The sequence below is a fragment of the Coregonus lavaretus genome (genome assembly GCF_964263955.1).
Source record: "Coregonus lavaretus genome assembly, contig: HAP1_SCAFFOLD_400, whole genome shotgun sequence".
NCBI classification, from domain to species: domain Eukaryota; kingdom Metazoa; phylum Chordata; class Actinopteri; order Salmoniformes; family Salmonidae; genus Coregonus; species Coregonus lavaretus.
In genome coordinates, this window is record NW_028158772.1 from 357890 (window position 1) to 372730 (window position 14841).

Consider the following 14841-nt stretch of genomic DNA (forward strand, 5'->3'; position numbering starts at 1 on the left):
ACCATAACACAGACCTCCTTAATAAACAACACCTACCATAACACAGACCTCCTTAATTAACAACACCTACCATAACACAGACCACCTTAATAAACAACACCTACCATAACCATCTTACTGACAAGACAGACCAACCACAACATTGACCGTGTGCAGTAGATCACAATAAAACATCTAGAATTGTCGGGAAAGGAACAGAAAATGTGGTGAGAGGTGATAGGACGACCACTCGCTGAGCACGGCCAATGTTCCTGTTGGTCCGTCTCGCCCTTAACGTAGACCTCCTCACCTCAGTACCTTCTGCCTTCTGTAACAGATAACAGAGAGATCAGGAAAGGAAGGAGAGAGTGGTAGTCTTAACTCCACGTGGTCCTCTGTAGCTCAGCTGGTAGAGCGCGGCGCTTGTAACGCCAGGGTAGTGGGGTTCGATCCCCGGGACCACCCATACGTAAAAATGTATGCACACATGACTGTAAGTCGCTTTTGATAAAAGCGTCTGCTAAATGGCTTATTATTATTATTATTATTATTATATTATTATTATATCTGAGTTCTGTACCTCTCAGGATGCTCTGAGTTCAAACAGACATCAGCCTTGACGTGGCACAGTAGGGTGTGTGTGTGTGTGTGTGTGTGTGTGTGTGTGTGTGTGTGTGTGTGTGTGTGTGTGTGTGTGTGTGTGTGTGTGTGTAGCAGTGTGTGTGTGTGTGTGTGTAGCAGTGTGTGTGTAGCAGTGTGTGTGAGTGTGTGTGTGTAGCAGTGTTAATGTGTTGCCATGCGTCTCAGGTAGGTACAACAACGCAGGGCTGGTATCAGTGGGCGGGGTCATTACGTCCAGCGTTCTACCCCCACCCTACAGCGCCAGCACCAAGTCCACAGGTACGACCGGGGGGTGAGGGTGTGTGGGACAGAGAGAGAGATAGAGAGACTGTGTGTTGGTGTGTGAGAGAGAGAGAGAGAGGGTCTGTGTGTGTGTGTGTGTGTGTGTGTGCGCGCCTGCCTGCGTGTGTGTGTGAGAATTGGCATCTCTCTTAGCTTGCTGCCTAACCTCCTGGCTTATCTGCACTTGTCAGAGGAAGCTATCATTGGAACTGTAAAGATCAGTCTGTCTGTATGTATCCCTTACATCTCCATTGCTACCAGCTTCACCACCACCAACTGTGCTAGGTGGAGTGAGAAATGACATGGAGGGTTATTAATTAACCAGCTGACACAGTGTCTTAGACCTCACTTCTCTGTTTCCTGTTTCCTGTTCTAATAGAGGGTTATTAATTAACCAGCTGACAGAGTGTCTTAGACCTCACTTCTCTGTTTCCTGTTTCCTGTTCTAATAGAGGGTTATTAATTAACCAGCTGACACAGTGTCTTAGACCTCACTTCTCTGTTTCCTGTTTCCTGTTCTAATAGAAGGTTATTAATTAACCAGCTGACACAGTGTCTTAAACCTCACTTCTCTGTTTCCTGTTTCCTGTTTCCTGTTCTAATAGAAGGTTATTGGATAACCAACTGACACAGTGTCTTAGACCTCACTTCTCTGTTTCCTGTTTCCTGTTCTAATAGAGGGTTATTGGTTAACCAGCTGACACAGTGTCTTAGACCTCACCTCTCTGTTTCCTGTTTCCTGTTCTAATAGAGGGTTATTAATTAACCAGCTGACACAGTGTCTTAGACCTCACCTCTCTGTTTCCTGTTTCCTGTTCTAATAGAAGGTTATTGGTTAACCAGCTGACACAGTGTCTTAGACCTCACCTCTCTGTTGCCTGTTTCCTGTTCTAATAGAAGGTTATTAATTAACCAGCTGACACAGTGTCTTAGACCTCACTTCTCTGTTTCCTGTTTCCTGTTCTAATAGAGGGTTATTAATTAACCAGCTGACACAGTGTCTTAGACCTCACCTCTCTGTTTCCTGTTTCCTGTTCTAATAGAAGGTTATTGGTTAACCAGCTGACACAGTGTCTTAGACCTCACCTCTCTGTTTCCTGTTTCCTGTTTACTGTTCTAATAGAAGGTTATTGGATAACCAGCTGACACAGTGTCTTAGACCTCACTTCTCTGTTTCCTGTTTCCTGTTCTAATAGAGGGTTATTGGTTAACCAGCTGACACAGTGTCTTAGACCTCACCTCTCTGTTTCCTGTTTCCTGTTTACTGTTCTAATAGAAGGTTATTGGATAACCAGCTGACACAGTGTCTTAGACCTCACTTCTCTGTTTCCTGTTTCCTGTTCTAATAGAGGGTTATTGGTTAACCAGCTGACACAGTGTCTTAGACCTCACCTCTCTGTTTCCTGTTTCCTGTTCTAATAGAATGTTATTGGATAACCAGCTGACACAGTGTCTTAAACCTCACTTCTCTGTTTCCTGTTTCCTGTTCTAATAGAAGGTTATTGGTTAACCAGCTGACACAGTGTCTTAGACCTCACCTCTCTGTTTCCTGTTTCCTGTTCTAATAGAGGGTTATTGGTTAACCAGCTGACACAGTGTCTTAGACCTCACCTCTCTGTTTCCTGTTTCCTGTTCTAATAGAAGGTTATTGGTTAACCAGCTGACACAGTGTCTTAGACCTCACCTCTCTGTTTCCTGTTTCCTGTCTTAGGCCTCACCTCTCTGTTTCCTGTTTCCTGTCTTAGACCTCACCTCTCTGTTTCCTGTTTCCTGTTCTAATAGAAGGTTATTGGTTAACCAGCTGACACAGTGTCTTAGACCTCACCTCTCTGTTTCCTGTTTCCTGTCTTAGGCCTCACCTCTCTGTTTCCTGTTTCCTGTCTTAGACCTCACCTCTCTGTTTCCTGTTCTAATAGAGGGTTATTGGTTAACCAGCTGACACAGTGTCTTAGACCTCACCTCTCTGTTTCCTGTTTCCTGTTCTAATAGAGGGTTATTGGTTAACCAGCTGACACAGTGTCTTAGACCTCACCTCTCTGTTTCCTGTTTCCTGTTCTAATAGAAGGTTATTGGTTAACCAGCTGACACAGTGTCTTAGACCTCACCTCTCTGTTTCCTGTTTCCTGTCTTAGACCTCACCTCTCTGTTTCCTGTTTCCTGTTCTAATAGAAGGTTATTGGTTAACCAGCTGACACAGTGTCTTAGACCTCACCTCTCTGTTTCCTGTTTCCTGTCTTAGACCTCACCTCTCTGTTTCCTGTTTCCTGTTCTAATAGAGGGTTATTGGTTAACCAGCTGACACAGTGTCTTAGACCTCACCTCTCTGTTTCCTGTATCCTGTTCTAATAGAATGTTATTGGTTAACCAGCTGACACAGTGTCTTAGACCTCACCTCTCTGTTTCCTGTTTCCTGTTCTAATAGAGGGTTATTGGTTAACCAGCTGACACAGTGTCTTAGACCTCACCTCTCTGTTTCCTGTTTCCTGTTCTAATAGAAGGTTATTGGTTAACCAGCTGACACAGTGTCTTAGACCTCACCTCTCTGTTTCCTGTTTCCTGTCTTAGACCTCACCTCTCTGTTTCCTGTTTCCTGTTCTAATAGAAGGTTATTGGTTAACCAGCTGACACAGTGTCTTAAACCTCACCTCTCTGTTTCCTGTTCTAATAGAAGGTTATTGGTTAACCAGCTGACACAGTGTCTTAGACCTCACCTCTCTGTTTCCTGTTCTAATAGAAGGTTATTGGTTAACCAGCTGACACAGTGTCTTAAACCTCACCTCTCTGTTTCCTGTTCTAATAGAAGGTTATTGGTTAACCAGCTGACACAGTGTCTTCAACCTCACCTCTCTGTTTCCTGTTCTAATAGAAGGTTATTGGTTAACCAGCTGACACAGTGTCTTCAACCTCACCTCTCTGTTTCCTGATCTAATAGAATGTTATTGGATAACCAGCTGACACAGTGTCTTAGACCTCACCTCTCTGTTTCCTGTTTCCTGTGTCCTGTTCTAAGTGGAAATAATGATAACAAACTAGATAACGCAAATACTCATCAGGTTCGAGTCTCATGGCACCCTATTCCCTCTATAGTGCACTATATTTGACGAGAGTCCTATGTGCCTTGGTTAAAAGTAGTGCACTATATAGGCAATAGGGTGTCATCTGATACACTATATAGGGAATAGGGTGCCATCTGATACACTGTTCTGGCTTGCTGGCTGAAGGGGGGGGGGTTGCTAGGCTACAGTCGGTAGCGTTCTGGCTGCTTCCTGCTTGCTCACTCACTCTCTCTCTCTCTCTTAATGCACAATAAATACAGTTAAAAGAAGATGGAATATGATAGCCTACTGTTAGGAGTTGTCTTCTAGCCTGGTCCCAGATCTGTTTATGTTACGCCAATCACTATAGCGGTTGTCAAGATGACCAAACAGATCTGGGACCAGTTACGCCAATCACTATAGCGGTTGTCAAGATGACCAAACAGATCTGGGACCAGGCTAGTTGTCTTGTTGCCTGAAATCCAAACCTGTTTTGTGCTAACATTCCACAATGTTTGGCATATGACACAGAGTCGCAAGGAGTGGATTGTTGCCACAAACAGATCTGGTACCAGGCTAGCTTGTGTTATTAATCTTGATGTTTTTCTGTGTCTCCAGGCTACGCCAGACCTGCCAATCAACAACAGCACCCCGTCACAGGTGTCAACTCCACGGCCCTCCCATCTCCCCTCGGCTCCGCCCCAGTCCCTCCCCTGCCCTCCCCCTCTCACCCCACCCCCACCACCCCCATCACCCCTGTGTTCCCTGGCAAGGTCCCCTCCCAGAACCCTCTAGCCCCCTCCCCCGCCCCCTCTCCCTCCGTCATCAAAGGGGGTCCCCTCCCATCCGGTTCCCCCCACCTGCCCCCCACCACCCCTTCCGTCATTAAGGCTCACACCCCGTCAGGTACCCCCTCCGGTACCCCCGGTCCCCACCACCCAGGGGCGTTCTCCTCCTCTCCCTTCCATGCCGGTGCCTCTCGGTCAGACACCCCGACCCCAAGGACTCCCCTCCCTGACCCCCTCCCTCAGGGTACCCCTGTGGGCCTTCCTCAGTACAGCCCCCAGACAGGCCCTGCCTTCCCTGGCCTGCCCGCATACCAGACCACCCCGTCTGGGTCAGTGATCCGCAGCTATCCCCCGTCCTCCACCTCGGCCCCCAGCCCCAAGCCCTCCCCGGCCCTGTCCGGCCAGGCCCAGGCGTCCTTCTACAGCGAGCAGCACCGCGGCCCATTGGCTAGAACCGGAGGGGGGACAGGCAGTGGCAGTAACAGCCCAGTCCCCTCTGCCTTTAAAGGCCCTTCCCGTGCGGGTACTCCCTCCCTCAGCTCTCTGGTGATGCCTGGTGGATCAGCAGCCCTAGCCCGCTCCCTGGCTCTGTCCCACCCCTCTGCATCCCCACAGGGCTCCCTCCCCAGCCCTGCTGCTATGGCCAGCCTCCAGGCCCTCTCCTCAGGCCCGGCTACCCCCCACTACCCCGGCCTCTCCCCCTTCCCCTCCTCCCTGTCCTCCATGACCCCCACCTCCCACCCCCAGACCTCCATGGCCTACCCAGGCCTGGCTCACAGCGTAACCCCAAGCGGAGCCTCTCCCTTTGGGATGGGTCTGACCACCGCCCCTTCTATCTTCCCGGGGCTGGCTCCAGGGCCCAGTCCGGGGGGGTTTCCAGGGTTTGGGGGTTCAGGGGGACCGGGGGCGGGGAGCCCCGTCCTGTCCTCCTTCATGGGTGCCGGGGCGTCCGTAGCAACCGTAGCCCCTCTCCATTCGGCGGCGGCCGTGGCGGCGGCAGGAGGTCCGTCCTCCTCTCCCGTTCTACCAGGCTTCGCCTCTGCTTTCAGCTCCAACTTCCAGCCTGGGTGAGAGAGAGACAGTGTGTGTGTGTGTGTGTGCCTGCCTGCCTGCCTGCGTCCCCGAGCCGGTATGACAGTTTTCTACGTGCGTGTTTCAGCATTGTGACTGATTTTTAAAGAATGTGATGACATTTTCTAGATCGTTACAGATGGAGAATGCGAACGATGTCCCTTGATGCTTTAGATAAAACCCTAATCTCAGAACTCAGGTCCGAGTGATCATGTAACTAGATACTATTAACCTTAACCCTACTGGGTGGGAAATGACTTTTTTTAGCTGTAAACCGTCCAGTAATGATTTATACTAGCTTTAGAAACATATGACTCTATACACTACCTGACCAAAAGTATGTGGACACCTTGCTTGTCGAACATCATTCCACAATCATGGGCATTAATATGGAGTTGGTCCCCCCTTTGCTGCTATAACAGCCTCCACTCTTCTGGGAAGGCTTTCCACTAGATGTTGGAACATTGCTGCGGGGACTTGCTTCCATTCAGCCACAAGAGCATTAGTGAGGTTGGGCACTGATGTTGGGCGATTAGGCCTGGCTCGTAGTTGGCGTTCCAATTCATCCCAAAAATTGGGGTTGAGGTCAGGGCTCTGTGCAGGCCAGTCAAGTTCTTCCACACCGATCTCTACAAACCATTTCGTTATGGACTGTCGGACTGCCAGATGGTGATTCATCACTCTAGAGAACGTGTTTCCACTGCTCCAGAGTCCAATGGCGGCGAGCTTTACACCACTCCAGCTGACGCTGTTCGGCCATGGAAACCCATTTCATGAAGCTCCCGACGAACAGTTATTGTGCTGACGTTGCTTCCAGAGGCAGTTTGGAACTCTGTAGTGAGTGTTGCAACCGAGGACAGACGATTGTTACGCGCTACGGACTTCAGCACTCGGCGGTCCCGTTCTGTGAGCTTGTGTGGCATACCACTTCACGGCTGAGCCGTTGTTACTCCTAGACGTTTACACTTCACAATAACAGCACTTACAGTTGACCAGGGCAGCTCTAGCTGGGCAGAAATTTGATGAACTGACTTGTTGGAAAGGTGGCATCCTATGACGGTGCCACGTTGAAAGTCACTGAGCTCGTCAGTAAGGTCATTCTACTGCCAGTGTTTGTCTATGGAGATTGCATGGCGGTGTGTTCGATTTTATACACCTGTCAGCAACGGGTGTGGCTGACATAGTCGAGTCCACTCATTTGAAGGGGGTGTCCACATACCAATGTATCTGTGGATGTGTCAGTCTAGAGAACTTTATCCTAGAGAACTGTATCAGTGGATGGGTCAGCCTAGAGAACGGTATCAGTGGATGGGTCAGCCTAGAGAACTGTATCAGTGGATGGGTCAGCCTAGAGAACTGTATCAGTGGATGGGTCAGCCTAGAGAACTGTATCAGTGGATGGGTCAGCCTAGAGAACGGTATCAGTGGATGGGTCAGCCTAGAGAACGGTATCAGTGGATGGGTCAGCCTAGAGATAACTCTGTGGAACCTCATGCCAATGATTCCGACTATATACCATACATGGAGGTTCTGTCACAACTGGCACCCTATTGGCTACATAGTGCACTACTATACCCATGGTTTAATGTAGTGCACTATAAAGGGAATATGGTGCTATTTGGGACTCAAGCAGAGTGGCTGATATACAGGGTACAAGTCATCTCTACTACTTCCCATTAGGTCTTTTACAACATCATCATTATAACACTGTCCGAAGTCCAGCTCCTCTGTTTTATAACAGCATTTAGTAAGTAGTCATGGTTTATGATGCTAGTCTATCTCCTGTTTCTGTAGTGAGACAGCTTGATGTACAGTACACCCCCTGGACAGGACACTAGTATATTTCCCTAAATCTATCTCCTTAATGCTGAGTGCCAAGCAGAGATTTATTTTTTAGTTTAGTTTATTTGCACATTGTCAAAGTACAGCTCTTCCTCTGCAACAGTGTTCGCGTCTCGTTTAGGTCCAATTTATTTAATTTTAACAGTTGAACTTAAAATATAGACTACATGGTCAAAAGTATGTAGACACCTGCTCGTCGAACATCTCATTCCAAAATCATGGGCATTAATATGGAGTTGGTCCCCCCCCTTTTCTGCTATAACAGCCTCCACTCTTCTGGGAAGGCTTTCCACTAGATGTTGGAACATTGCTCTGGGGACTTGTTTCCATGTTGGGCGATTAGGCCTTGCTCGCAGTCAGTCTACAAATTAATCCCAAAGGTGTTCGATGGGGTTGAGAACAGGGCTCTGTGCAGGCCAGTCAAGTTCTTCCACACCAATCTCGACAACTCATTTCGTTATGGACCTCGCGTTGTGCACGGGGGCATTGTCATGCCCGAAACAGGAAAGGGCCTTCCCCAAACTGTTGCCACAAAGTTGTAAGCACAGAATCGTCTAGAATTGTATGCTGTAGCGTTAAGATTTTCCATCACTGGAACTAAGGGGCCTAGCTCGAACCATGAAAAACATCCCCAGACCATTATTCCTCCTCCACCAAGCTTTACAGTTGGCACTATGCATTTGGGGCAGGTAGCGTTCTCCTGGCATCCGCCAAACCCAGATTCGTCCGTCGGACTGCCAGACGATGATGTGTGATTCATCACTCCAGAGAACGTGTTTCCACTGCTCCAGAGTCCAATGGTGGTGAGCTTTACACCACTCCAGCCGACGCTTGGCATTGCGCATGGTGATCTTAGGCGTGTGTGCTGCTGCTCTGCCATGGAAACCCATTTCATGAAGCTCCCGATGAACAGTTATTGTGCTGACGTTGCTTCCAGAGGCAGTTTGGAACTCGGTAGTGAGTGTTGCAACCGAGGACAGACGATTTTTACGCGCTTCAGCAATCGGCGGTCCCGTTCTGTGAGCTTGTGTGGCCTACCACTTCACGGCTGAGCCGTTGTTGCTCCTAGACGTTTCCACTTCACAATAAGAGGGGGGGGGGGGGTGGGGGGTGTAAGGCTGCTGTCGTCACGGTGAATCTAGGTGAATTATTACAGCCATATAATGTTATCTAGCGCAGGCCAAAGTCTAGCTGGATAAGGCCTCACCCTCTTTGTACATTTCTACACTTAAGAATGCAGGTGAAGGTTATTGTAGGAGTTGAGTCGACCTTGGGAAACGAGAAACCGCATAAAGGCTCCGAGAAGGGTTGGGGTCAAGTTCCATTTCAACTCGGTGAGCTCGAGAGATGAATTTAAAATTCAAGGAATTGAAAAGTCTTATAGTCTTGTTGTCCAATGAGGATTGTTCAAGTTACATTTCAGTTCACTGGAAATTGACTGAATTCAAGGGGGGAATCAGCAGTTGCTACATCCATTTTTGGACTTATAAATGAATGGTATGTGTAGCCTACCATATGAGCTTGTTTTACTCCAATGTTTGTAAACACAGTGTAAGGAAATACACTTTGTTATTGTTTCAACTGCTGATTGGCCCTTTTAACAATGTGACCTGTACGCTCTCGTTGGCTGGCCCTCACTACACGTTCGTCGCCAAACCCACTGGCTCCAGGCCATCTATAAATCACTGCTAGGCAAATCCCCGTCTTATCTTAGCTCATTGGTCACCATAGCAACACCCACCCGTAGTATGCGCTCCAGCGGGTATATCTCACTGGTCATCCCCAAAGCCAACACCTCCTTTGGCCGCCATTCCTTCCAGTTCTCTGCTGCCAATGACTGGAACGAATTGCAAAAATCTCTGAAGCTGGAGACTCTTATCTCCCTCACTAACTTTAAGCGTCAGTTGTCAGAGCACCTTACCGATCACTGCACCTGTACACAGCCCATCTGAAATTAGCCCACCCAACTACCTCATCCCCATATTGTTATTTATTTTGCTCATTTGCACCCCAGTATCTCTATTTGCACATCATCTTCTGCACATCTATCATTCCAGTGTTAATACTAAATTGTAATTATTTTGCACTATGGCCTATTTATTGCCTTACCTCCATTACTTACTACATTTGCACACACTGTATATATATTTTCTGTTGTATTTTTTGACTTTATGTTTTGTTTTACCCCATATGTAACTTGTTTTTATCACACTGCTTTGCTTTATCTTGGCCAGGTCGCAGTTGTAAATGAGAACTTGTTCTCAACTGGCTTCTTACCTGGTTAAATAAAGGTGAAATAAATATTTTAAAAATCCTAACAGTCCTATATGCCTCTGTCTCTCTCTGTCTCTCTCTCTCTCTCTCTCTCTCTCTCTCTCTCTCTCTCTCTCTCTCTCTCTCTCTGTCTCTCTCTGTGTCTCTCTCTCTCTCTGTCTCTCTCGCTCTGTGTCTCTCTGTCTCTCTCGCTCTGTGTCTCTCTCGCTCTGTGTCTCTCTGTCTCTCTCGCTCTGTGTCTCTCTCTCTGTCGCTCTCTGTCTCTCTCTCTCTTTGTTCCCTCCCAGGCTGTCTAGTGGCCTCCAGCCTCCAGGTGGCGCTGCATTCCCTGGCCTGTTGTCTTTCCCTGGCATGCCAGGCTTCTCCCCCTCTCCCAGCCAACTACACAACCCTGCCATGCAGTCAGCCCTGCTACAGGTCTACACAAAACGCACGCAAAACACACGCAAAGCACACGCAAAACACACGCACACAAAACACACGCAAAACACACGCAAAACACACGCACACAAAACACACGCAAAACACACACACACAAAACACACGCAAAACACACGCACACAAAACACACGCAAAACACACGCACACAAAACACACGCAAAACACACGCACACAAAACACACGCAAAACACACGCAAAACACACGCACACAAAACACACACAAAACACACGCACACAAAACACACGCAAAACACACGCAAAACACACACAAAACACACACAAAACGCACGCAAGACGGACGCACGCAAAACACACGCAAAACACACGCACACAAAACACACGCAAAGCACACGCAAAACACACGCACACAAAACACACGCAAAACACACGCAAAACACACGCACACAAAACACACGCAAAACACACGCAAAACACACACAAAACACACACAAAACACACGCAAAACACACATACTACACACAGAAATGCAAATATTGTATGATGATTGTATTGTAACTGTCATTGTCTCTCTGTCCTGTGTTCCAGGCCCACTCTGCGTCTGTATTAGAGGGTTATACCACCTATCCCCCTGGACCTGGCAACCCATTCCCCTTACAACCTGGCAACCTACACCCCTCCCAGCTGGGTTGGCAGTGACTCTAACACTCGTACGCAAAACACACAATACCCTAAACACACACACACACACACACACACACACACACACACACACACGCTCTCACACTCAGTCAAAGTCGACTTGGGGTCAACTTGTATCCCCTCCACTCACTACAACCTGCCAAGACTGTTTACATCCTTTGTTTGGGCTTTTTTGACTCCGTCAATGAACTAAAAGAAGAGGAACTGGAGAGACTTCTAGTCAGAAACATCTGAGGACTGAATCGTTCGTGAGACAAACTTCACAACAGACAAATCATTTAATTGAAAAGGCGTTATTGAAAGCTTTGTTGTCACTGTAAACAGAGTGGACAACGGTTTACCAGAGGATGGTGACAGACGAACTTCCCCACAGACAGGAGAGGGGAAAAGGTCTATTCAGTCTGTCCACAAGCCAGCTCTCTGTGTCTGTCAAGACCAGGTCTATTGTAGATCTATTTGATGATCTGTCTCACTGAAGATCTATCTGATATTATATCTGTCTCACTGTAGATCTATCTGATATTCTATCTGTCTCACTGTAGATCTATCTGATATTCTATCTGTCTCACTGTAGATCTATCTGATGATCTGTCTCACTGAAGATCTATCTGATATTCTATCTGTCTCACTGTAGATCTATCTGATATTCTATCTGTCTCACTGTAGATCCATCTGATATTCTATCTGTCTCACTGTAGATCCATCTGATGATCTGTCTGTCTCACTGTAGATTTATCTGATGATCTGTCTCACTGTAGATCTATCTGATGATCTGTCTGTCTCACTGTAAACAGAGTGACAATGGTTTACGATTTCACAACTGCTGCTGCGTTTCATATGGTACCCTATTTTCTAGTGCACTATGGGCCCTGGTCAAAAGTAATCCGCTATATAGGGAATAGGGTACCGTTTGGGAATCAGTCTTGGTATTTAACAATGGGTACTCCAACATCATTATGTTTAGATGATCAGGTTACCAGGTGAAACACAGTTGCCCCGACAACTCAAACTGAACGCTCACTACATACCAGCGCTTCAGTCTCGAGACTGCCATCGTTTTAAGTAGTCTGTGCTGACAAAACATCATCAGCGATTTGGATCGTCTTTAACCAATCGAGAGTATCAAAGCCAATGACGCAGTTTCAAAACGCCGCTTTACCCAACGTGTGTTCTGGCTCTGGCACAACCCATCGGTTTCTAGACCAAGATCAGAACCATTCAAAATGTTTTTCCATTCTAGAACTGGTCGGAGATGGGGAGTAAGACCCAGACAATGAGACAACTGAAGTATGTGTGTTGCCTGGCTACTCAGACTCATTGTTCTACCAATTCCGACCAGTTCTAGAATGGAAAAACATTTTGAATTGTTCTGAATGTGTTCCAAATGGATTGATATAGCTATACACATACACTCGCTGGACAGTTTATTAGGTACACCTATCTATTACCGGGTCGGACCCCCCTTTGCCTCCAGAACAGCCTAAATGAGTTAAGAAAATATTTACCAAATAAACTAAAGTGATTTTTCATTAATTTAAAAAGTGACACAATAAAATAACAATAACGAGGCTATATGCAGGTGTACCGGTATCGAGTCAATGTGTGGGGGTACAGGTTAGTCGAGGTAATATGTACATGTAGGTAGGGGTAAAGTGACTATAGATAGATAATAGACAGCGGGTAGCAGCAGTGTAAAAACAAATGGAGGGGGGGGGGTGTCAATATAAATAGTCCGGGTGGCCATTTGATTAATTGTTCAGCAGTCTTATTGCTTGGGGGTAGAAGCTGTTAAGGAGCCTTTTGGTTCTAGACTTGGCACTCCGATACCGCTTGCCGTTTGGTAGCCGAGAGGACAGTCTGACAATTTTTTGGCCTTTCCTCTGACACCGCCTAGTATATAGGTCCTGGATGGCAGGAAGCTTTGCCCCAGTGATGTACTGGGCCGTACGCACTACCCTCTGTAGCACCTTACCTTACGGTCAGATTCCGAGCAGTTGCCATACCAGGCGGTGATGCAACCGGTCAGGATGCTCTCGATGGTGCAGCTGTAGAACTCTGGGGACCCATGCCAAATCTTTTCAGTCTCCTGAGGGGGAATAGGCTTTGTCTTCACGACTGTCTTGGTGTGTTTGGACCATGATAGTTTGTTGGTGATGTGGACACCAAGGAACTTGAAACTCTCTACCCGATCCACTACAGCCCCGTCGATGAGAATGGGGGCCTATTCGGCCCTCCTTTTTCTGTAGTCCACGATCATCTGTTTTGTCTTGCTCACATTGAGGGAGAGGTTGTTGTCCTGGCACCACACTGCTAGTTCTCTGACCTCCTCCCTATAGGCTGTCTCATCGTTGTCGGTGATCAGGCCTACCACTGTTGTGTCGTCGGCAAACTTAATGATGTGAGCCATGACCAGCCTTTCAAAGCACTTTGTGGCTACCGACGTGAGTGCTACAGGGCGGTATTCATTTAGGCAGGTTACCTTCGCTTCCTTGGGCACAGGGGCTATGGTGGTCTGCTTGAAACATGTAGGTATTACAGACTCGGTCAGGGACAGGTTGAAAATGTCAGTGAAGACACTTGCCAGTTGGTCCGCGCATGCTTTGAGTACACGTCCTGGTAATCCATCTGGCCCGCGGCTTTGTGAATGTTGACCTGTTTAAAGGTCTTGCTCACATCAGCTACGGAGAGCGTGATCACACTGTCATCCGGAACAGCTGGTGCTCTCATGCATGCTTCAGTGTTGCTTGCCTCAAAGCGAGCATAAAAGGCATTTAGCTCGTCTGGTAGGCTCGTGTCACTGGGCAGCTCGCGGCTGGGTTTCCCTTTGTAGTCCGTAATAGTTTTCAAGCCCTGCCACATCCGACGAGAGTCAGAGCCGGTGTAGTAGGATTCAATCCTAATCCTGTATTGACTCTTTTCCTGTTTGATGGTTCGTCGGAGGGCATAGCGGGATTTCTTATAAGCATCCGGATTAGTGTCCCGCTCCTTGAAAAGCGGCAGCTCTACCCTTTAGCTCTGTGCGGATGTTGCCTGTAATCCATGGCTTCTGGTTGGGGTATGTACGTACGGTCACTGTGGGGACGACGTCATTGATGCACTTATTGATGAAGCCAGTGACTGATGTGGTGTACTCCTCAATGCCATTGGATGAATCCCGGAACATATTCCAGTCTGCGTTAGCGAAACAGTCCTGTAGCGTAGCATCCGCGTCATCTGACCACTTCTGTATTGGGCGAGTCACTGGTACTTCCTGCTTTAGTTTTTTTTTTTTTCCCTTTGGTTGCACATGTGACATGCTGGTAGAAATTTAACTTTGCCTGCATTAAAGTCCGCGGCCACTAGGAGCGCCGCTTCTGGATGTTTATTTTGTTGTTTGCTCGTTGAGTGAGGTCTTAGTGCCAGCATCGGTTTGTGGTGGTAAATAGACAGCTACGAATAATATAGATGAAAACTCTCTTGGTAGATAGTGGGTCTACAGCTTATCATGAGGTACTCTACCTCAGGCGAGCAAAACCTCCAGACTTCTTTAATATTAGACATCGTGCACCAGCTGTTATTGACAAATAGACACACACCTCCGCCCCTCGTCTTACCAGACATACAGTGAGGGAATTAAGTATTTGATCCCCTGCTGATTTTGTACATTTGCCCACTGACAAAGACATGATCAGTCTATAAGTTTAATGGTAGGTTTATTTGAACAGTGAGAGACAGAATAACAACAAAAAAATCCAGAAAAACGCATGTCAAAAAATTTTATAAATTGATTTTCATTTTAATGAGGGAAATAAGTATTTGACCCCCTCTCAATCAGAAAGATTTCTGGCTCCCAGGTGTCTTTTATACAG

General features: G+C 47.3%; 1 protein-coding gene across 1 annotated transcript in view; it reads left to right on the top strand.

Annotated features, from left to right (window-relative positions):
• The window catches only part of LOC311123605 (proline and serine-rich protein 1-like), a 39380-nt gene extending 27971 nt beyond the window's left edge, over nucleotides 1–11409 (top strand). The window contains exons 9-12 of the mRNA XM_084197838.1: nucleotides 787–879; nucleotides 4536–5772; nucleotides 10180–10309; nucleotides 10880–11409. Coding sequence (XP_084053964.1) covers nucleotides 787–879; nucleotides 4536–5772; nucleotides 10180–10309; nucleotides 10880–10990 — 1571 coding nt within the window. The 3' untranslated portion in view covers nucleotides 10991–11409. The remainder of the gene's footprint in view (nucleotides 1–786; nucleotides 880–4535; nucleotides 5773–10179; nucleotides 10310–10879) is intronic.
• Nucleotides 11410–14841: the final 3432 nt, after the last annotated feature.